At 41.4% G+C, this 22,086-nt stretch overlaps 1 protein-coding gene across 3 annotated transcripts; it reads right to left on the bottom strand.

Moving 5' to 3' along the window:
- Positions 1-5,722: 5,722 nt before the first annotated feature.
- Positions 5,723-16,393, bottom strand: LOC140593409 (uncharacterized). Of its 3 annotated transcripts, XM_072717789.1 has the most exons (5): positions 16,052-16,393; positions 15,707-15,752; positions 14,818-15,364; positions 14,378-14,622; positions 5,723-6,135 (listed from the first exon to the last, which is right to left on the bottom strand). In XM_072717789.1, exons 3-5 carry the CDS (start codon positions 15,361-15,363, stop codon positions 6,120-6,122), a joined length of 807 nt encoding a protein of 268 aa, XP_072573890.1. In that variant the 5' UTR covers position 15,364; positions 15,707-15,752; positions 16,052-16,393; the 3' UTR covers positions 5,723-6,119. The 3 variants fall into 3 exon arrangements, with proteins under 3 accessions (XP_072573890.1, XP_072573889.1, XP_072573891.1); XM_072717788.1 differs by lacking the exon at positions 15,707-15,752 and having other exon boundaries at positions 5,725-6,135; positions 16,052-16,390; XM_072717790.1 differs by lacking the exons at positions 5,723-6,135; positions 15,707-15,752 and having other exon boundaries at positions 14,326-14,622; positions 16,052-16,389.
- Between the last annotated feature and the right edge of the window lie 5,693 nt (positions 16,394-22,086).

Genomic DNA, 22,086 nt, shown 5'->3' with positions numbered 1-22,086 from the left:
GATTCCTGAAGTACCACACTGTCATGACCGACCTCCGGCACGACAGCAGAGGACTGTGGAACGACGCCAAGTTCTTCATGGAGGAACTGAGCTCACTACAGCTGAGCTGTGCTAAGCTGGCATGTAAGGAGATCATTCAAAGGAGGTAAGTTCCATTGTTATATTTCATTTGACATCATGATTTGCTTATAAATTCTGCCCATAGTCTCCTCCGTCTTACTCGCATTTTAAAATGTGGACTGTATAAATCAGGATTGAGAATAATTGATTTTTCTATAGGCATGCCATTCTGACAGAGAAGAACCCTCTGAATCCAGAAGATTGCTGGGCCGTGCTGAGGGCTGCCAAGCACGACTTTTTGGCGATCGTCGGAAAGGTTTATCCAGAAGAAACACCCCTGGAGTTGAAAGAGTGCTGCCTCCTGCTCTACTACTGTACCTGGAGGCCATTGTCATCCTGAAGCATCTCCAGCAAGCAGGCGTGGTGGAGCACATGACTGTAAGTATTGTACTCTTTTTTTGTCTGTCGCTGACACTTTTGCCGTTTCCTTTATTAATCAGTGTGACGTCCTTGTTTTGTGCAGGTCCAGGAGTGGATGAAGAGGACCAGAGACGAGTCGGGCTACATGGTCATTGGGGTAAAGGAGCACAGATCGTCCACACGACGAGTGGCTGCATTTGCCCTATTCTCTGAGGAGGAGAAGGTAAGTTATTCAAACTGGTTGAGATTTATTTCATATTTTCTGCCCCAACCAAACAGCACCATTTCAAAATTAAATCCTTGTTCATGTTTTTCCTCTGTCGACAGTGGTTTGATACCTACTTCAGTCACGTGCGTCCGCAGCTCCTGGCCTCCAATTGGAGCAAAAGAACCACCGATCAGCAGGGGGGAGATGAGAGGTTCTTTGTCTCCACCTCAGGGAGGCCGATATACAATGCATCAGCCGACCTCCACCGGCTGCACCAAAGGTAAGCTAACCATCGTGATGCATTTCCCCCACAATATGTTCTGAATACACGTTATCAGGCGTCATGTGAGAAGTATTAATAAAGGCCATGTTAATTTTGCACTTTAGATACCAGCTGGACCCAGTGACCAGCCAGACTGCCCGGCGAGTGTTTGGGACAGCCACCAAGAACATGACAGACTCTGAAAAGACTTTGGTGGCTGATTATCTCAGTCATTCTGCTGCGACGGCTAAAAATGTGGTGGCAGCCAGTAAGCTGCTGAGCAAGCTGGCAGGTGACTTAAGGTAAGCATGTTTTATGTTTGCTGTCGGACTTTCAACACACACAATCAAAGCCCTCATAACTGAACACTAATCTTAAACTGTTTGTATTTCAGTGCCTCCTCTGCAGAAGAGGGAACCATCCATGCTACCCGTGGCGCTGTCCGGATCAAATCAACAGACCGACGTTAAAGATGCTGCAGTTATTCATGTTACACAGTTTACATACCGCTGACACCAATGCCAACTGAAACCAACCATGATGGAGAGAATAAAACCGCCATCAGTCCTACAGCAGAGTCCGAATCCTATGGATGAGACTTTTATGTTGCAGAGAATCAATATGTAAAAAGCATTTTCTCATATGAAAGGTAAACTTCAGTGTCTGGAGCTTATCCCAGAAGCTATGGAAACAAGGTGAGGAACAACCCAGGATGGGGGGCCAGCCCATCGCAGGGCACACTGACACTCACTCACACATGCACACCTACGGGCAATTCAGTAATTCCAATTAGCCTCAGCATGTCTTTGTACTGTGGGGGGAAACCAGAGTACCTAGAGGAAACCCCACGACAACATGGGGCGAACATGCAAACTCCACACGCATGTAACCCAGGGGGAGACTCAAACCTAGGTCCCAGAGGTATGAGGCAACAGTGCTAACCACTGCACCAACATGCCACCCCAGGAGACATTTAATAGTTATTTAATTAAGGCAACACGTTTTGAAAAGCATTCAGAATTGCAAGAATGTTTTTATTTTAGTTACAACTAGTAAGTAAACAGTCTAACATCACACAAAAAGAAATAAAAAATATCTAATCATTCATTTCATTACCTAAGACACTGTTAACGAGTCAAAAGACAGACCAAAAGCTATTGCATTTGTTATCACACACAAGTCGCATTGGAGGAATGCATTATTTTCGTGGATTTCCATTATCTCAAAAACTAGAACCAATTCAGCAAAATTTTTGATTTCAGCACCCTCAAAATACCCTAAATCCATTCAAAAAACCTTGGCACCTGAATTTTTTTTTTGTAGACCTGTGTAATATATGCTCACCTACAGCAAAGACTCTTAATGTTAATGCTTCTTAATATGTAGTTGTCCTTCATCCAACTAGTTTTAGAGCAACACATCAAAATGTTAGGCACATTGTAGAAAGAGTCTGTCCTCCTGTTGCTGCCAGGACTTTTGTTTGATTGATGGCAGTTTCACACCTACATATGACCTGGTTGAGAGATCCCGAATTTTTGGAGTTCATTGATGAACAGATAGATTATTATTTTGAAATGAACACAAATTAAACATCTGCTTCAGTCCAGTGGGAAGCATTTTAAGCCTTTATAAGAGGATGAATGAGTAGCTATACAAATTATAAATACAAACATTGTCAAGTAGAAATGGTAGACCTTGAAAAGAAAATAAAGAAAATTGAATTTGAAGTATACCAAAAAACTTCACCTGATCTTCTTCTGGAGCTGCACAAATTGAAGATGAAATATAACAAACTTTCATTGGAACGCGTAAAGAAAAGCTTGCTAAGACTCAAACAGACTTATTATGAAGGGGGGAGAGAGCGGGCAGGTTACTGGCTTGGCATATTAAGCAGTTACAAACTGAAAGAGCCATAAATTCCATTCAGATGAAGGAGAGTGAGGTAACATCGGATCAGACTGAGATAAATGAGGTCTTTAGGAATTACTATCAGACCCTTTACAGCTCTGAATATTCGGTGCTGCAGTGAGAAAAAAAGCTTTTCTAGATGCTTTGGACTTTAAATCCACAGGTTCGGGCTTCATGGCATCTCTTGAAGAGGACCTAAAATCTGAGGAGCTGTCTGAGGCCATTACCAGTATGAAAGGAGGGAAGACCCCAGGGCCTGATGACATACCAATAGAGTTATATAAAATTTTCCATCATAAATTAATTGTCCCCCTTTTAGACATGTTCCTGGAATCCTTGGAAAATGGGGCTTTGTCTCCCTCTTTGAATATGGCGATAATAACTCTGCTGTTAAAACCCGGCAAGCCACCAACTGCTTGTGGTTCATATAGACCCATCTCTCTTCTGAATAATGAATTAAAGATTCTTTGCAAGGTGCTAGCAAAAAGATTAGAAATACATTTGCCTAGGCTTGTTAACATGGATCAAAATGGCTTTGTTTGGGGGAGGTAAGGATTGCATAATATTCGTAGAGTATTAAATATATTACATGAGAAATCGAATACTTGTGATAATGCATTTCTGTCATTAGACACTGAAAAAGCGTTTGATAGGATTGAGGGGCAGTACCTGTTTAAAACTATGGAAAGAATGGGGTTTGGGGATGGGTTTTTGAAATGGGTACGGATCCTGTATACTAACCCTTCAGCTGAGATAATAACAAATGGAATAATATCTGCCCCTTTCAGACTCCACAGAGGAACACGCCAGGGCTGCCCGCTCTCTCCCTTACTTTTTACCCTAGCGACGGAGCCACTGGCTATGGCAATCCGTAAACATATACACATTTCAGGTATTACAATTGGCCCTTCAGAACATCGTATCTCACTATATGCAGATGATATTGTTATATTCCTTTCCAATTTAAAACAATCTATCCCAGCATTGCTAAATTTGATTGAAACATTTGGAGAATTCTCAGGCTATAAAATTAATAATTCTAAATCTGTGTTGATGTTCCTTCATAAAGCGGAAAGGCTTCTCCCCCCAGTTCAGACACCCTTTAGAATTTCACAAGACGGTTTCATTTATCTTGGGATTGAAATTACACCAACTGTTAATGAAATTGTATCAGCTAATTATAAGCCTGTATCAGATTCAATAATTGGTCTGCTGAACAGGTGGACAAAACTCCCCATCTCTCTGATTGGCCGTGTTAATATATTATAAATGTCAATTCTGCCTAAATTGTTATACCTCTTCCAATACCACTTCCTCCACATTCCTCTTTTTTTCTCCTAATGAAATTTTTTTTTACAAACTTTATTTGGAACAACAAGCGCCCTCGCCTCAGACTTTCCTTGCTTTACTTACCCTATGATAGAGGGGGGTTAAACCTACCCAACCTGAAATGGTACTACTGGGCGGCTCAAATTAGAGCAGCAATGTTTTACTTTGAGAAGGATTACCCTCCAACCTGGGTATCTATAGAGGCTCATTCTATTTCAATTCCTTTGAATTTATATCTTTATTCAGCAAATGTTAAAAAGTTGATTAAGTGCACAAAAAATCCATATACCAGAAATACTATAAGGGTTTGGTTTGAGGCACTTACTCATTTAGGTGAATTACCACAACTTTCATGCTTTTCACTTTTAGTAATGAAAATTTCCATCCTGGTAGGGTAGATCCAGGTTTTAAATCTGGTCGACTCAAGGTATTAGCAAGGTGTCTGATCTCTATAATGAAGGAAAATTCATGTCCTTTGAAGACATTAGGACAAGGTTTAGAATTCCGCAAAAACACTTTTTCAAATATTTGCAATTACGTAGCTTCATTCAATCAAGGCAAGGCCAAAGCCTGGTTGAGCCTCCTCTTTCTACTTTGGAAAATATTACACTTAAATGTTTGAAAGGTAGAGGTCAAATATCTCTATTATATAAACAATTTGTAGCCAATTCTAAAGAATCATTTAATGACAGACTTCAAGCATGGCGATCTGACCTGCAGGTTAATATAACCGAGAAAGAGTGGCAAATCGTATGTTTAAAAGCCCAAACCCAGACAATGAACACTCATCTGAGACTGCTTCAGTATAAATGGCTAAATGGATAGTAGACAATATATCACTCCAGTCAAGTTACACCACTTCAACCGGAATATTCCTGATGAATGCTATAAATGTAAGCAAGAGAAGGGAACTTTATTTCATTGTATGTGGGAATGCATTAAAGTTAATTGTTTTTGGGTTCAAATATTGAACATCGTAAGTAAAATCATCGGTAAAGTAATTCCTATTGATCCCAAGCTGTGTATATTACATATTTGTCCTCTGAATTTTAAAATTACCAAACATGAAAGATTGCTGCTGATTCTTTGTCTGCTGGAAGCCAAACATGTAATTGCATGCTCTTGGAAAAAAGAAGAATGTCCTGACGTGCCTCAATGGATAAAGGGGATGACTTCATGTCTTGCTTTAGAAAAGATTACCTACTTTTTGAAGAACAGACTTTGTGTGTTCTGGTCCATCTGGAAGGTGTTCTATGACTACTTGCAGAGTCTGAATGGTGACTCTTTTGTGGAACTGATGGACATTGAGAGTATATAGACAAGTATCCTATAGTTACATCGGGTTATAATAGAAAATTCGAACGTTGTATTAATATTTATGACAAAGTTTAAAAATAAAAATAGTTGTTTGAAAAAAAAGAAAGTTTAACTTATAGTAATGTATTTTCAGAGCATAACGTTAAACCTTCTTATGCATTAACATTAGCCTAATAACACACCACACAGGCATATTAATTTCAGAAAGGCACAATTTATTCATGATAAAATGAGAATGAAAACATAGAGAGTTCATCTCCTTGGAAAATGACCATGATCGATTTTACCTCACCAAATAAGCCTGGATTAAACAGAAAACTTAGCTTATCTTGCTAGGGGTGAGGGTAAAATGCGGATTCCGCCGGACGTAAACAAAAGAGAAATTCGAGAGCTCAGCTAGCATTGCGGTGCAACTGCGCAATCAGTACAATACGGTTGTCCGAAATCGTATTGTTCTTAATGTTAACATTAATTTCATTGTTATTTTGTTAAACATGTGAAAATGTACTATATATTATCTGTTGAGAGTTCTCTGGTCGAGGATAATCTGCATTTTTCCCCTCTCTTGTCCCGTCAGACAGATGTGGATGTCCATGGCTATATCAACGTCACTGTTCATGGATGCCTGTTCCTGACGAATAAAATAAATCATAATAAATCAATAAATAAATATGTCTTTCACCAAACATGTCAGTATTTTATTGTAATTCTGTATTTCTGTAGATCTCACATCCAAGCACTATTGAACTGTTTTGGTGTTATCTGATTAAATTTTCTATAGTTTCTGTAGTATAGCTATACTGTACAGCTTGAAAGCACTCCTGTGAAATATCTACGTAGAAACGTGGTTGCCACTCTACAAGCCATTTTATCAGAATTAATATACGAAATAAATAAAAGAAAAAGGATATTGCAATTAAAGCATCTGTTATATTGAAACATGGAAGTGCTACGTATATAAATCCTGTCCCGGGACATGTGATATACTGCCGGAAAGCTCGCAATTTGTACTATACGAAAATGCATGGAAGTTCCCGGGGCAGTATTTCTAAATGTGCACTTCGCCCTGTACACTGTAACCATGTGGAAGCTGCCATCCATAATCTTAAACTAAAAGTCCACGGAAGTGGCACATAGAAATCCTGTCCCGGGACATGTGATATACTGCCAGGAAGGTCGGAATTTGTACTTAACGAAAATTCAAGATTGAAGATTCAAAAGGTTTATTCGTCTCATACACAGTTGTACACACACAACATGTAATGGAATGTAACCCTGCATGGTCACTCTGAGCAGCTGTGCATGATAAGAGAGTAACAAAATATAGAACAAATAAGAAAAATAATAAGATAAAAAATATATGAAATGTTCAGCTGTACATAATCTATACATAAGTGATAGGTAAGAGGTGTATAAGTGCAATGTGCAAGAGGCCTGAGGTATGTGCCAATGATTTGGACAGGGTGAAGCAGTACCTAGAGGCATTGAGTATTGTCCTGATTTAGGAGCATTATGACCTGGGGGAAAAAGCTCTTCCTTAACCTTTCCGTTATGGGGTGCGTTTCCCAAGACCATAGTTTGAACGAACGTTCGCAAACACTGTCCTTAAGTTGCGTAGTTCGAACAACTCACGAGCTGTAGTTAGAAGCTTAGTACCGGGTAAATACATCAGCGATGGTGGAAAATGCATTCAGGGAATAATTTAGCTCTACGATCACATATAATGTGAAGTTGTCTGAAAATGTAGTTTGAAACGTAATTGTTGTGTGGGTCTCTGGTCATAAGTACGGTAACTGTCGGTAGTGAGCAATAGGGACACCTTGCTGGGTGATGCGGGAAGAATCCTCTATGTGACCCATCTGTACGTTGACATCAAACTTTAACTGATCAGTGGCACTTGCACACTCATCTAGCACATATTGTATGTTCTAGTCACTCTTTGGCTTCCTCTCATGTTTAGAAACATGTGTGAACAGTTTTGAGTTATTGTGTTTAAGTGATGACTACTGTATGGTGGCTGTGCTGAACTTCTGCAGCCTGTGTTTTCTATTTTGCATCAAAGTTCACCACAGTGCAAAATGTGTTTTGATGAATGGGAATGTGTTTAGAGTTTTGCTCAAATCTGCAAATTGTGTTTAAAGTTTCACCAAAAGAGTGATTGATTCAATAAATGAGTTTTGGCAATTGGAAGTTGTAGATGTGCGTATATAGACCACAGACACGCACCAGCTGTGTAGCGATTAGTCTGGTTCCTTTATTCAGTACCCGCACAATCCAATTCCTTTCTTTTTACTTCCCTATCCCAGCCTGCACTCGCCACTGATGTCATTTCCTAAATAGGGATGGTTTTCGTGGTATCAGTAACCAATCTACATCCCCCTTCTTGAAGACTGAATAACGTGGGGGTTCCATATGCATAGACTCCCAACAAATGTTAGAAGGGTGAAACATGCCAACAGGACCATCGCCACTCAAGTGGAGAAGTAGGAACACATATATGTCACAAAAGTAACAACTCATAGAATACAACAGTTAACAACTCAAGCACACATTAGCGTGCCACGGTTCAAGAGTAGACCATGTAGTCCTTGTATCTTGGGTTGGGTTTCGATACTCTCCCCGAGCGTGTGATGACTACAGGTTCATCTGCCTGCACCACTGCTGGTTCAACAATAGCGGCCCTTGTGTCTGGTGGGGACTCCGCAGTGGTCGATGAAGATCCAGCGACAGCAGGAGGGACGAAACTCTCAGGTGTTTGGAGGAGGTAGCGCCTGTTTCTCACATACGTAGCATCTCCATTCCGGACCTGGTAGCTGTTAGGCTGCCGCGCTCGTCCAAGTACTGTTGCTAATCTGTCATATCCTCTGTATGTTTGCACTCGTACTGTTTGTCCTGTGTGCAACGGGACCAGCGGTCTGGCTGATCAATCACAGTGTGCTTTTCCCCTCTGTCTGGCCTGCATTAGAGCTGCCTGAACTTGAGTTTTTACCTTGGGGACATACATGACCTTGGTCATGGGAATGAGTGCCTTGGTGCGCCGAGAAAGCAGACGTGGGGCTGGCGATGCCACTTAACTGACCTGCAACACTTGGAGAAGTGGTTCCACTTCCCACATGCATTACAACGTTTGCTGTAAGCAGGACAACTGCTGCGGTCAGATGCATGATGCCCTCCACAATTAGAGCATGAGATTTGTATTGCACAGACCTCTGCTTCTTTCTTTAGCTCTCTGTTGCCCTTTTCCGACTGTTCGTGCAGCATGCAGATTTCAATAGCTGCATTTAGAGTTAGTTTTTTTTCTTTCAATAGATGTGAGCGGATGCTGTCGTTTTGAATGCCGCACACTAGGCGGTCTCTAATAAGTTCGTCATGTATTGTGCCAAATTCGCATTTCTTTGCAAGCGTTTTTAGCGTGGATATATATGACTGCATCGTCTCGTGCGGCTTCTGGCACGTTGTATTAAACGCGTGCCGGTCCACTATCACATTTTTTACAGGAAGGCATAATTCTTCAAATTTCCTCACCAGGACATCGGAGTTCTCTGGGTCCTCTCCCTCCGCAAAAGAGAAAGTGTCGTATTTATCCAATGCATCAGGACCAGCGAGATTTAAAAAGGTGTAAGCGTTTACTTTCTCACTCGCTGCTGATAGCCCAGCGTTGCTGTACACGCGCCATTCGCGCTTGAACTTTACCCAGTTGTCGGCGATGTTTTCATCGAAGACGAGCGGGTCAATACGGCGTAGTCCTTGAGCCATGTTTCGGAGTAGCTGTCTTCTGACACCATGTAGATGTGCGTATATAGACCACAGACACGCACCAGCTGTGTAGCGATTGGTCTGGTTCCTTTATTCAGTACCCGCACAATCCAATTCCTTTCTTTTTACTTCCCTATCCCAGCCTGCATTCGCCACTGATGTCATTTCCTAAATAGGGATGGTTTTCGTGGTATCAGTAACCAATCTACAATTGTTTAGGTATATTTTTTCGGATTCACTTAATTTGATTTGATTTTGTTTGTTTTGATTGAAACATTATCTGACTTTTGTATGGGTGTATTTGTGGTATTTGTTATTGGTTTTACCCCTTTTGTGTCTTGTGGTTTGGCCAACCAGTGTATATATAGCCCTCATGTTGTCTTGTCTAGGAGGTCAGTATGTTTGGTTTAGGTTATTTAGTTATTGATTAGTTGACTTTTTTTTGTGGGCCCAAGTTTATTTTCTTTGTTAAATTGCTTTCTTTTTGTGAATTAAAAAAAAGGATTTTTTCCTAATCCGCCTGTGTTCCTCGTGCCTTCCATCTCGGTCCCTGACACACCTTTAAAGGGGAGCAAATATTTATGCTGGTAGGAAAAAAATTCAGAACACCGGCGGTATCTGCATGTCTCGGCATATCTCGCGAGCGCGTGTATATACCCCCGTGTACCTCTTGGATGTAGCCTCTGTTTACTTTGTATTAGTTAGTGTACATACTTCTTGTGCTGGGTATCCGGTTGTCGCGTGTGCCTACTTAAAATGCATTTATTCATCCAAACGTTTGTAAACGGGCGGGCGATTTTCTACCCGTGTTTTAAATAAGTTTTATAAAATCGCGCATGAATAGACGATCTGGGTCTTGGTTTCACTTTAAAATGCCATCGCTTGAATGCCTGCAAAGTTTTTTTGGTCACCAGATGGCACTATCGCTCCATTATACAGATTGCCGTCTGCTTACCTGCATTTTTAACACTTGAAAAGCGCCGATCATACCCTAATTTGTCTTCTTTCATGAGCAAAATTGTGCACGGGTGTGCAGATGAGATCTAAGTTTGTAATTAAAAATGAAAAATGGCATGTTTTATCTGCCAAAAAATCAATGTGACGTTTCCGACCCGTGTTTTTAAAATTATTGTAATTAAATTAATCACAAGATTAATAAATGAGGTAGGTCTTGGTTTCATTTTTAAACGCCATTGCTAACGTACCTGCAAAACTTTTTTGGATCACCAGATGGCACCATTGCTCTATTATACAGATCCTCATTAGCATTTAGCACCTGATAAGGGCTGTTCATACGTTTCATAAGTTTGTTTTTCCATACCAAAATTGGTACACATGTGCAAATTAGGCCCCAATTTATAACAAATAAGGGAGAAATCAAATGCCATGTTTCTGTAAAATTTTATTTCGTTTCAACTGTTGAAGCCCCATTCACTCATGCAAATATGTGAGTTTGTTCGAAGTTCATGAAAGTACCCTAAAGCTGATTTTTGCACACCCAGAATTTGATCACTTGTCCTAAACCGATCAAAGATTATAAAACAGAATTTGTAATGGAAAAAAAGATCAGGTGTTCCGGGCAATTCAGTTTTCCTATATTTCCCCTGTCGCGCGCTGATTTGTACACGGTTTCGCTGTTGTTTTCATGTCTTTTTACGAAGCTCTTGAGGTAAACAAGCCATATATTTTAAAACATCACATGCCTTTTCGGTGTTTTTTGTTTTTACAGATAATACATGACAGTATTTAATTCGCTGGATAGAGATATTTCTTGATGAAAACGGTATAGTATTGCTTATAAGACTACACTCACCTAAAGGATTATTAGGAACACCTGTTCAATTTCTCATTAATGCAATTATCTAATCAACCAATCACATGGCAGTTGCTTCAATGCATTTAGGGGTGTGGTCCTGGTCAAGACAATCTCCTGAACTCCAAACTGAATGTCAGAATGGGAAAGGTGATTTAAGCAATTTTGAGCGTGGCATGGTTGTTGGTGCCAGACGGGCCGGTCTGAGTATTTCACAATCTGCTCATTTACTGGGATTTTCACGCACAACCATTTCTAGTGTTTACAAAGAATGGTTTGCAAAGGGAAAAACATCCAGTATGTGGCAGTCCTGTGGGCGAAAATGCCTTGTTGATGCTAGAGGTCAGAGGAGAATGGGCCGACTGATTCAAGCTGATAGAAGAGCAACTTTGACTGAAATAACCACTCGTTACAACCGAGGTATGCAGCAAAGCATTTGTGAAGCCACAACACGCACAACCTTGAGGCGGATGGGCTACAACAGCAGAAGACCCCACCGGGTACCACTCATCTCCACTACAAATAGGAAAAAGAGGCTACAATTTGCACGAGCTCAACAAAATTGGACAGTTGAAGACTGGAAAAATGTTGCCTGGTTTGATGAGTCTCAATTTCTGTTGAGACATTCAAATGGTAGAGTCAGAATTTGGCGTAAACAGAATGAGAACATGGATCCATCATGCCTTGTTTCCACTGTGCAGGCTGGTGGTGATGGTGTAATGGTGTGGGGGATGTTTTCTTGGCACACTTTAGGCCCCTTAGTGCCAATTGGGCATCGTTTAAATGCCACGGCCTACCTGAGCATTGTTTCTGACCATGTCCATCCCTTTATGACCACCATGTACCCATCCTCTGATGGCTACTTCCAGCAGGATAATGCACCATGTCACAAAGCTCGAATCATTTCAAATTGGCTTCTTGAACAATGAGTTCACTGTACTAAAATGGCCCCCACAGTCACCAGATCTCAACCCAATAGAGCATCTTTGGGATGTGGTGGAACGGGAGCTTCGTGCCCTGGATGTGCATCCCACAAATCTCCATCAACTGCAAGATGCTATCCTATCAATATGGGCCAACATTTCTAAAGAATGCTTTCAGCACCTTGTTGAATCAATGCCACGTAGAATTAAGGCAGTTCTGAAGGCGAAAGGGGGTCAAACACCGTATTAGTATGGTGTTCCTAATAATCCTTCAGGTGAGTGTATGTTTCGTGGTAATTTATGTAAATGGTAAATGGACTGCATTTATATAGCGCTTTTTACCAAAGCACTTTACAATGTATGCCTCGCATTCACCCATTCACACCACACATTCACACACCGGTGGCGGAGGCTGCCATGCAAGGCGCCAACCAGCTCACCGGGAGCAATTTGGGGTTCAGTGTCTTGCTCAAGGACACTTCGATGGGGTCAGGAGGACCCGGGGCTCGAACGGCAGCACTACCTCCTGCACCACCATCGCCCCATAACTTATCGAAGTAATTGAGTTTCGATAATTTAGAAGTTAATTGCGAATTTTTAGCTGGTTAGCTAGTTCTTCCTAGTTGGTACTAGCATTGCGTTGTGTTTTCGTTGGTGTGCCTCTGGGTTTTTTGTGTCTATTAATGTATTAATTACTACAGGGAAATTTACATCGTGTTTGATAGTGAGTCAAAAATACCTCTGTGTAGAGCTGGGCGATATGGCAAAAAAAATTATATTTTTTCCTGTATTGACCGATATCGATAATTATCAATATTATAGTTTCACAATGCTGTTCCATGTAATAATGTAATAATCAAAACAATAATAAAATTAACCCTATTCTGACAAATAGAATGAATAGATTGAAACAATATTAGTAAACAAATACTTATTTTTCCAACAAATTTTACTGTTTACATACAAAATTCCCTTAAAATTATAAAAGGTTATTGATTTTCAAGTATTCAAAGGAACATAGCTCAAATGAACAAAACCGTATAATAATGTAACAATGTGCAAAACTGTATAATATTGCAAATACGTTAAAGGGCAAACATAAAATAAAGCAGGACAGAACTGACTGCAACAAGTATCTTCCTCTATTCTTGGTCTCTTAAAAACCTTTTAAAATTCTGAGGTAGAAAAGTATCTAAAACAAACAAAAAACACTTATTCAAAAAAATGCCAAAGCATGGTTAGATTTTTTTTGTCCAGTGCTACAAAACGTCAGCACTCGTCACCATGTCACATGGTACAAAATCCTTGCGAGAGCAAGACGACGTGCAGCACAAACTGGAACCGCCTCCGTGACGACACAACTTTGCCCTTATTGGCTAAAGATTTCAGTCACGCGTATGACGTTTGTATCCCAGGAAGTTCCAATGCGTTATCTGCTATTTCTCCCGAAAACAACGTAAAGCAGTGAGAACTGGTTTTCAGTTCATTTACCTGGTAAAATAAAGTTTAAATAAGTTACATAAATGCTCTAACAGTACATGTTAGTGGTTTATTTGTTAGTTACTGTAATGTTGCACTGTTGTTTAATCATCCAGTCTGTGAAGGCATTCAAGTAAGAATTGCATTGTACTCTGTACATAAAAAATTTGAATCCTTGAAATACAAGTATTTGATCTTTTTCCTGGCAGCTCTTTTTACACAGAGCCACTGTACACAATAGTTTTATTCACTGCTAACAGTTTGTATCAGGAGTTGGTTATTGTAAAAGTAGTAATGTGCATGCAGGTGATATTTGTATAGATCTACACTCTTCTGGCAGTGCTGCCATTGCAGTCAGGTCTCGCACACAAGGAGTAGCAGTTGTCCGACTTGGCTGCAGTCGGTTTATACTCAACCCCTGCAGCTGCCGGCAGATCGCGCGCCACATCACGTCAGCTGCAGACAGACCTAAGGCCAACTCAAACGCACCCATTGCTTCTTTAAGGGAGGATGGGCAAAATTACAACGGCGTCGGTGATTGGCTGTTAAGCAGAGCATTTACTGAACACTAGCACGATAGGCCTTTGAGTTGTGTCTCGGCGCATTCTCTAAAATGGAGCAAACTTGGTTGATCGAGTTTTATAGTCTGTTTATCATCGTGATCGTCCTCATTTTTTTTTTAATCGATATAAAATCGAGATCATTTTATCGCCCAGCACTACGATGCAACATTCAAAAGGGGGTAGTAAAGTGATATGTGGCAGAGCAAAGTGCCAATTCGATGTGGGGCAGTGATTAGCATGTGGAGAATGCTGCAGCAGTATTACAAAATCAGCCACGCTTTTGAAAATAGTCATATAAAAAAAGTTTATAGAATCAGTACACAAAAGTACTTCTCCTACTCAGAGTCCTCCCGGTATTGGTGTCTGGAGGAGGTGGAGGAGCCCCTCCCAAGCCTCTCCCAAACTGCTGCTCTGTGCTGGGGGAGCAGGACAGGCCCAATGACATCACTAGCTGCCTCCACCCTCCTCCGGAACCGGTCTCTGTCTCTGGCCATCTGCAACCAGCAGGATCCATCACGGGCAACACGGCTGGCAAACGCCCAGGCCACAAGAGGGCGCACTTTCACCTTCTCACTGAAGGTCACCTGCAATAACAAAGGGGAGGCGTTAAACGAAACCTGGAGTGTTACACAAAGAGCGCAACACATAACCAACCACATACATTAGCTGTTCACTGCATTTGTATTAACGCATTACTGAAGATGTTGTGAAACCCAAAAAGAATGCGTCTCCCTGTGGGACTGGAACACAGAGGCACAGCGATATCATCCAAATTATACCTTTTTGCGACCTGTAGTGGGCATCTCCTCCTGCAGAGGGCGCCGCTGTTCCTCATCACAGAGACGTTCCACCTGCGTCCCTCCAGCCTTTGGAGTGCAAGTGGCCTGAGACGTCACCACAGAGGAGAAACTGAGCGGATTGTACGGGTCATCAGTGCGGAAGGATTCCCAGAGCTGAGCATTCTCAGAGTTGTCATCACCGTCGTCATCAGACCAGCTTGAGTCACTGTCACAGCCTGGCCCCTCTGAGGACACACTGGATTTCCCAGGAACAGATTCATGGGCCTCATCAGAAGAGACTTCACAGGAGTCCCATTCCAGCCACTCCGACAGGTCAACATCCTGCTCATCTGGGGAACTCGCACTCTCATCTTTCCCCAGAGTAACGATCGGCAGGGGGCACACCTCAGGCCGCAGAGCCTTCACAGCTGCTATACAGCGACGCTTGATTTTTGACAGCGCCGCCCTCAGGCGGCGGAAGGCCTTCTTAATCGCCTGGAACATCTGCGTCGGCCACTCACTGATATTGACGATATCCACACACATTCTGGGGAAGAAAAAAACCACGGTAACCAATAAACCAAACAAAAAACGTCCGAAACAGGATAATAGTACTCCACCACTAGACCAAGCTGCAGTAATTAAATTAACCAAACTGAGCATAAAACATTTGGTACAAAAAAAAAAAAAAAAAAAAACTTCGCATATATAGGAACCTACGGATTGGTTAAAAACCGTCGCAAATCGAACATCTCGCAATATTACGATCTTCCATAGTATTACGCCGCCCATAAAGTAAATGGACTGCATTTATATAGCGCTTTCCTACTCCTACGAGTACTCAAAGCGCTTTACAATACATGCCTCACATTCACCCATCCACACTCACATTCACACACCAGTGGCGAAAGTCGGTTTCAGTGCATCATATATGACTGGCAAACGAAAAACCAATACATTACAATACTAACATTGTATTAGTCTCTAAATAGCGCCGCAGACATTTAAAGAAAAACAGCCTCCTTTATTTAACAGACAGCATTTTTGCTGACTAGCTTATGTCGGACTATCCTATAATAGTCACATATCTAGAGCAAGTTGAGGGAGGCGTAAAAACAATTTCCCCACGGGGATTAATAAAGTGTTCATTATCATTATCATTATCATTATCTATTAGACAATAAATCGTAAGTACAATTACCTAATTAAATTACCGTGTTAAAATAAAGCTCACCTTTTTGATTCCGTATCTCAGCCAGTCGCCTGAAAATCACACCAGCGAAGATTAGGTGACCTTCGGTTGAAAAAAACGTCTGCACTTGGTTTTGTAAAAGAATAACCCTGTTTCTTGGCGGAAACCAGAGACATAAACAAGTGCGACTCTACTCTTTATCGGAGGACCTACACCGTGCACGCTGCGCTTTCCTTTATATAGCCGGCGGGGGTGCGGGGGGGCGAGGATTTCGGCCAATCATACAGCGAGGCGTTTGACGTCCCATAGAACGTATGCGCATTACGTGTCTGGGACAGCTGAGTGATTCGAGAAGGTGTTCGCTGCAGCCTGCAGGATGGGGCGGGGCGAGATGTGGGCGGAGCGAGATGTCACGCAGTAGCCTTATATGGGTACATGGATGGGAAGGACCAATTCGAAACTCCGCTCCGTGATTATGGCAGCCTTGCGAAGACTTAATGGTTTGACTACAACTAATGTGTAAACTTCACCGATTTATGAGATTTTAGCGCTTCTTTCACATGTCATACGTTTGTATATATACCCTAATTATCGTATGCAATCCAGATGTGAGAAATATTTTATATATATTAAAATATTAATTTTATGAAAAAAAATGAAATGATCAATGAAAGCTCTAGTGCAGCGGTTCCCAAACTAGGGTACGCGTACCCTCTGGGGTACGCAAGAGGCTGTAGGGGGTACGCGAGGGAGCGGGGGGAATCACGAATTCGAACGAGACAGTCAGTAATTCTCAAAACAGCGGAGTCGGTGACCTCCAAAAAAGCCGTAAAACACAAAATACAGTCGTGTTTATGTCATATGTTTTTGTGCTTATTAAATTTAAGTGTTTCCAAAGATTAATCCCACAACAGTAATAAAATGAATGTCTTGCTTTAACATAAATACTAAAAGAATAGATCGCTTTAATCGCTATTACAGTTGGGTATGGGCACGCGGTCTTATTTAGAAAACATACAAAAAGAGACGCATATAATGTTTAATCATTCGTCAATTTGTATTTGTCCGGTCCAGGAGGTTAATTTTGGGGATCGGTAAAGTGATAGATCACCTATCTTGATTAAGCCTGATTCGGTTCGTTATATATATTATTAAAAAAGTAAATATTAAGTAATAATGAGAATATGAACAACCATGGGAATTATTTTTACAGTGAAAACAATTGGTATTAATTATATTGTATGTTCTTGAGTAATCGATAAAATCAGTATATGCAAGACATATCAATCTGTAATAGTGGAAAATATGTCCAGTTGATATGTCCAGTATGATCTAGGTCTGTGTGGTCAGACACTGTGCAATAAACAGAATTTTTAGGAACATGGCAAATGTTCACATTGCAGCATTGGAGTAGGTTCACTGTCACAACGCTGACCGGGGAAGCAGAGGCGAGGAGACATAGGATTGGGGAAATGCGGGGTTTAATGAGCAAAAGGAACACACACTAGCGCAGGGGTGGCCAATCTTATCCGCAATGGGCCGGTGTGTATGCAGGTTTTGGGAATAACCTGTAGGTCATCTGATCAAACCCAGGTGTGAGGACTCTTCAGCCAATCAGTCCTCTTATTAGTAATCTAATTAGGGAGTTGCAGGGAAAACGCGCATACACACCGGCCCTTTGCGGATAAGATTGGCCACCCCTGCACTAGCGGTAAAGCAGAATTACAATACAATGACAGGACTGGAGAAACAAACGGAAACACGGACTAAATACAATGGACTAATGACAAGTTTGACAACAATCAGGAACAGCTGGTAAACACGGGGAATCCACACAGGGTTAACGAGGGACTTGGCACACGGAAGGAGCGGACGATCGGGGCATGACACTCACTGGAGAGCTTTGTCACAGATAACTGAACTGTCTCTAACAGCGTCTAACCGCACATTAAATAAAGTCCTGCATATTTTTCTATTCTGAAATTCTGCCATGGCATGCACCAGTATGATGCTGGTGCAACTTTCCCAGGACCCTAGTCAAAAATATCTGCCACTCTGGTCGCGGAAAACAAGCGCTAACGGAAATATATGAAAAACAAGGGAGCGGTAGAAGATTTTTTGAAATTTGATGGGAATGGGACGGTACGGGAATGACATCCCACGGGACTGAACGGGATGGGAATGGGTTTTGAAAATTTGGCGGTTAAATTGGACGGGAACGGAAACCCTCCAACGCGAATGGGATGGGACGGGAACCAAAAACCTTTTCCGTGCCCATCCCTACTGTGAAATTCTCCCACCGGATAGCAACAATCTATTACTAAAATATATTATTAAATTCATTTGGTGGTGAGAAATAATGGACTGTTCAGTATTTATTTTTATGCATGCGGTATTGCAATCTATTTATAGACACTAATTAAGAGTCGTTGGTAGCAGAGGGTACGCGGCTGGAAAAAGTTTGGGAACCACTGCTCTAGTGGATTACAGAATACACTCACCTAAAGGATTATTAGGAACACCTGTTCAATTTCTCATTAATGCAATTATCTAATCAACCAATCACATGGCAGTTGCTTCAATGCATTTAGGGGTGTGGTCCTGGTCAAGACAATCTCCTGAACTCCAAACTGAATGTCAGAATGGGAAAGAAAGGTGATTTAAGCAATTTTGAGCGTGGCATGGTTGTTGGTGCCAGATGGGCCGGTCTGAGTATTTCACAATCTGCTCAGTTACTGGGATTTTCACACACACCCATTTCTAGGGTTTACAAAGAATGGTGTGCAAAGGGAAAAACATCCAGTATGCGGCAGTTCTGTGGGCGAAAATGCCTTGTTGATGCTAGAGGTCAGAGGAGAATGGGCCGACTGATTCAAGCTGATAGAAGAGCAACTTTGACTGAAATAACCACTCATTACAACCGAGGTATGCAGCAAAGCATTTGTGAAGCCACAACACGCACAACCTTGAGGCGGATGGGCTACAACAGCAGAAGACCCCACCGGGTACCACTCATCTCCACTACAAATAGGAAAAAGAGGCTACAATTTGCACGAGCTCAGCAAAATTGGACAGATGAAGACCGGAAAAATGTTGCCTGGTCTGATGAGTCTCGATTTCTGTTGAGACATTCAAATGGTAGAGTCAGAATTTGGCGTAAACAGAATGAGAACATGGATCCATCATGCCTTGTTACCACTGTGCAGGCTGGTGGTGGTGGTGTAATGGTGTGGGGGATGTTTTCTTGGCGTACTTTAGGCCCCTTAGTGCCAATTGGGTATCGTTTAAATGCCACGGCCTACCTGAGCATTGTTTCTGACCATGTCCATCCCTTTATGACCACCATGTACCCATCCTCTGATGGCTACTTCCAGCAGGATAATGCACCATGTCACAAAGCTCGAATCATTTCAAATTGGTTTCTTGAACATGACAATGAGTTCACTGTATTAAAATGGCCCCCACAGTCACCAGATCTCAACCCAATAGAGCATCTTTGGGATGTGGTGGAACGGGAGCTTCGTGCCCTGGATGTGCTTCTTCAGACAGGGAGTGTACCCCTGCAAGAGCGTGTATTGTTGCCTGTAGCATAAAGATTGATTCAAACAAGTCAGTTATTAAATAAAATAAATCAAAACATGGCTTAACAATTTTTAATAAGATAGTGACTACAATGTTATATTTAATGTGAAGAAATATGCATAAATAATTAATAAGTATCTATGCACTTCTGGTAGAAGCACATCCAGGATGAAAGAAATCTCATCCGTGAGTTGCCTGGCTTCAGCCGTATTCTTCACAATGCCAGACAGAAATGCAAAGACTTCATCCATCTGCTCATCATCCTCAAAATGAACCATCGGCTTTTGGGCTTTTTCTGTTTCCCATGGAGACTCCAACTTTCCTGTGCAGATGGCCTGGAAATGAATGAGAGGTGGTCAAATAAGGGGGATGTTACACCAGTAATACTGCAAAAACCTAATAACAGTTTATATGAAGATTAATAAAAAGTAAATTAAATTAAATAATTTCCATCTTGGCTACACTTACTTCAACTTATAGTTCTTAGTAATGTATCCAGTAAGCACAGAACAGTCTTGCTTCGGCTTTTAAGAACATAAGAAATTTACAAAAACGAGAGGAGGCCATTCAGCCCATCAAGCTCGTTTGGGGAGAACTTAGCTAATAGCTCAGAGTTGTTAAAATCCTATCTAGTTCTGATTTAAAGGAACCCATGGTTTTAGCTTCCACTACAATAGCAGGAAGACTATTCCATACAGCAATCCGTTTGGCAGGAGCCAGTCGATCTTCTTGAGGCACACGGTCATCTTGGACACAGACATCTTCATTTCTTGTCCTCTCGCTGGCTGGGAAACAGCAGAACTGAGCCACTTTGAATGCTCAAATCAAAACTAGAAATGCTATTAGACTATGTTATTAGAGGAATGTCTTACGAGGAGAGGTTAGCGGAACTGAATCTGTTCAGCCTTGAGCAAAGGAGACTAAGGGGGGATATGATTCAGGTCTATAAGATTCTAACGGGTCTGGATGCTGTTCAGCCAAATGACTATTTCAATATTAGTCTAAATACTAGAACTCGTGGCCATAAGTGGAAATTAGCGGGAGAACATTTTAAAACAAATTTGAGGAAGCACTTCTTTACACAGCGTGTAGTCAGAGTATGGAATAGTCTTCCTGCTATTGTAGTGGAAGCTAAAACCATGGGTTCCTTTAAATCAGAGCTAGATAAGATTTTAACAACTCTGAGCTATTAGCTAAGTTCTCCCCAAACGAGCTTGATGGGCCGAATGGCCTCCTCTCGTTTGTAATTTCTTATGTTCTTATGATGCGGTTGCTCAGTTACGGTGGCCGATTACGAAGTTCTCAAAAACTTTACTTGAATGACAACAAGCACTATCTACACCAGGGTTAGTCAAATCCCTGTAATTAACTGTAATAATCGCTGTAATTATTCTTAAGCCCTTTGACAAAATAAACGTAAGAATTATGAACAAAAATGGCAGCGCGCATAGACGCATTGGCACTGAGTTCTCCAATGTTCCAATTAGGGTGATGTGTTACTGGTTACTTTGCTTCCAGTACCAGTATTTTATTTTATTTTTTCCTGCTTTATTTTCGGTGTATATATATATATATATATTGTATTGTATAATGTATTTTACCTGTACTTACAGGTTTATCCTTAACATGGCGTCTACAGACTTCCTCCAAAGACATCTCATTGTATTTGCAAAGTGACAAGAAATGCATCTTTATTTTTATCTTGTCTTGTTTTGTCTTGTCTGAGAGAGGAAGCGGCATAAGGGCGCACTGCTAATGTTAGCATTAGCAAACCTAGCTGACTAGCAGTGTTGGTCATAACGAGTTTCTTTAATTCCACTACTTTTGAGAGGGTCCGCGCTGCAGCCTGCGGGAAGGGGCGGAGTGAGATGTCACGCAATTAACATATAAGGATACAAGACGTAAAGATGGCGGATGACACGGTGCGCATTTGTTGTTTATACTGTCGTGTCATGGTAATTAAGACAAGGGGGGTATTCTCCGTACGTCGCTTAAATCATCCAAGATCAGAAACTTCATCTTGGATCAATTAATGCCGGTGACTATCATCCGGTTAATTCGGCTCCTGAAACGCACTTCAGGAGTAGATTATCTCAGCTGGATCCAATCATCTGGAAAAGCCTATATACATCGAGTCTAGAAAACATGATCGGCAAGTCTCTCATTGGCTCCTTCAACATGGCGAAAGAAAGGGCACAATTCTTCTCCCTAAGCGAGCAGGACCTTATACTGGAGGGATATGAGGAGTTCAAAAACTTAATTAGCACCAAAGGAAACACCGCAAAAGCGGCACAAACCAGAAAAGACGGCTGGAAAAAAGTTGCCGACAAATTAAATGCGTGAGTAGTTTGCAATTATTGTATTACTGGCAATTATCATATTCCTTGAATGCAGCGTTACTGGTCCAATGTCTCACGTGAATCATCATTTAATCGTTATAATTCCAGATCTAACATAAGCACGATCAGGACAGGGGAACAAGTTAAAGTGAAGTA

Source organism: Paramormyrops kingsleyae, chromosome 11 (genome assembly GCF_048594095.1).
Source record: "Paramormyrops kingsleyae isolate MSU_618 chromosome 11, PKINGS_0.4, whole genome shotgun sequence".
In the NCBI taxonomy this organism is placed as follows: Eukaryota; Metazoa; Chordata; class Actinopteri; order Osteoglossiformes; family Mormyridae; genus Paramormyrops; species Paramormyrops kingsleyae.
This window is presented reverse-complemented; position numbering and strand designations above follow the sequence as displayed.